Here is a 2,408-nt window from a genome sequence, read left to right on the forward strand (position 1 = left end):
CCCCTGGGGTGAAGGGTTTGGGGTGGCTGGGACATTGGGGTGTCTGGGACCTCAGGGTGCGGGTTATAGGGGGGCAGGACCCCGGGGTGAAGGGTAAGGGGTGCCTGGGACCCCAGGGTATGGGTTAGAGGGGGGTCGGGACCCCAGGGTGCAGGAGACATGGTGGCAGGGACCAAGGGGCACGGGGTGGCCGGGACACCCGGGTGCAGGGAATGGGGGAGCTGGGACTTTGGGGTGCAGGGTTGGGGGGGTCCAGGACCCCAGGGTGTGGGTTAGAGGGGGACCGGGACCCTGGGGTGCAGGACATGGGGTGGCAGGGACATTGGGGTGTCTGGGTCCTCAGGGTGAAGGTTATAGGAGGGCAGGACCCCCGGGTGCAGGGAATGGGGGAGCTGGGACTTTGGGGTGCAGGGTTGGGGGTGCCTGGGACCCCGGGGTGCAGAGCATGGGCCGGATGGGACTTTGGGGTGCAGGGTTGGGGGGGTCCAGGACCCCGGGGTGACGGGTTTGGGGTGGCTGGGACATTGGGGTGTCCGGGACCTCAGGGTGCGGGTTATAGGGGGGTGGGACCCCGGGGTGCAGGACATGGGGTGACAGGGACCCAGGGGTGCGGGGTGGCCGGGACCCCCGGGGTGCAGGGAATGGGGGAACTGGGACTTTGGGGTGCAGGGTTGTGGGGGTCCAGGACCCCGGCTGGGGGACCCAGTGATGGAGAGGGGGGGTCCGCACTGAAGGTCCCCTTCCCCCCCGCAGGTGGCAGGGGAGGTACCACTGGGGGGTGGCATATGGGGACACCCGCCTGTCCTCACTGAGCCCCCCGCCCCTGCGCCCCCAAACCCGCGTGGTGCTGAGCCGGGCGGAGGGGGGGGCGGTGCCGGGGGCCCTGGGACCCCTCTGCGGGGACCGACTGCGTTTCGCCGCCGGCGCCGGCTACAAGATGCTCTGCGTGATCCTGGGCCTGGCGGAGGCCTACGTCCTCTCCGAGGGCAGCACCTTCGCCTGGGACGCCTGCGGCCCCCACGCCATCCTGCGGGCCCTGGGGGGGGGCACGGTGGCCCTGGCGGGGGCTCTGCGGGCACGGGGGGGGGGGGACACCGGTAACCCCCCCGAGCTGGTCTACAACCGGCCGGTGGAAGGGGCGGCGGGGGCCGAGCGCTGGGCCAACCGGGGCGGCCTGGTGGCCTACGTGCACCCCCAGCACCTGGAGGCCGTGCTGGCCGCGCTGGCCACCGTGCCGGGGCTCTGAGCCCACCGGGACCCCCGGGGGTGAAGGGTAAGGGGTGCCTGGGACCCCCAGGGGACGGGGTAGAGGGGGGTCGGGACCCCAGGGTGCAGGACACGGGGTGGCAGGGACCAAGGGGCACGGGGTGGCCGGGACCCCTGGGGTGAAGGGTTTGGGGTGGCTGGGACATTGGGGTGTCTGGGACCTCAGGGTGCGGGTTATAGGGGGGCAGGACCCCGGGGTGAAGGGTAAGGGGTGCCTGGGACCCCAGGGTATGGGTTAGAGGGGGGTCGGGACCCCAGGGTGCAGGAGACATGGTGGCAGGGACCAAGGGGCACGGGGTGGCCGGGACACCCGGGTGCAGGGAATGGGGGAGCTGGGACTTTGGGGTGCAGGGTTGGGGGGGTCCAGGACCCCAGGGTGTGGGTTAGAGGGGGACCGGGACCCTGGGGTGCAGGACATGGGGTGGCAGGGACATTGGGGTGTCTGGGTCCTCAGGGTGAAGGTTATAGGAGGGCAGGACCCCCGGGTGCAGGGAATGGGGGAGCTGGGACTTTGGGGTGCAGGGTTGGGGGGGTCCAGGACCCCAGGGTGTGGGTTAGAGGGGGACCGGGACCCTGGGGTGCAGGACATGGGGTGGCAGGGACATTGGGGTGTCTGGGTCCTCAGGGTGAAGGTTATAGGAGGGCAGGACCCCCGGGTGCAGGGAATGGGGGAGCTGGGACTTTGGGGTGCAGGGTTGGGGGTGCCTGGGACCCCGGGGTGCAGAGCATGGGCCGGATGGGACTTTGGGGTGCAGGGTTGGGGGGGTCCAGGACCCCGGGGTGACGGGTTTGGGGTGGCTGGGACATTGGGGTGTCCGGGACCTCAGGGTGCGGGTTATAGGGGGGTGGGACCCCGGGGTGCAGGACATGGGGTGACAGGGACCCAGGGGTGCGGGGTGGCCGGGACCCCCGGGGTGCAGGGAATGGGGGAACTGGGACTTTGGGGTGCAGGGTTGTGGGGGTCCAGGACCCCGGGGTGCAGGACACGGGGTGACAGGGACCCAAGGGTGCGGGTTCCCCGGGATCGGGGTGGCCGGGACCCCCAGACGCAGGGGCACAGACCCCGGGGTGCGGGACGGGGCGGGAGCTCTGGGGTCGTGTGTGTGTGTCCCCCACCCCCCCAACTCCCGGCGCGACCCCCC

General features: G+C 71.7%; 1 protein-coding gene across 1 annotated transcript in view; it reads left to right on the forward strand.

The window, feature by feature from the left end:
- INPP1 (inositol polyphosphate-1-phosphatase) overlaps positions 1 to 2,402 on the forward strand; it is a gene marked incomplete at its 5' end in the record, with an annotated part of 4,502 nt that extends 2,100 nt beyond the window's left edge. Inside the window, 2 exons of the mRNA XM_014941593.1 lie at positions 15 to 93; positions 735 to 2,402. Of these exons, the coding sequence (XP_014797079.1) occupies positions 15 to 93; positions 735 to 1,246 (591 nt within the window). The remainder of the gene's footprint in view (positions 1 to 14; positions 94 to 734) is intronic.
- Between the last annotated feature and the right edge of the window lie 6 nt (positions 2,403 to 2,408).

Source organism: Calidris pugnax, unplaced genomic scaffold, assembly GCF_001431845.1.
Source record: "Calidris pugnax isolate Ruff unplaced genomic scaffold, ASM143184v1 scaffold126, whole genome shotgun sequence".
NCBI lineage: Eukaryota > Metazoa > Chordata > Aves > Charadriiformes > Scolopacidae > Calidris > Calidris pugnax.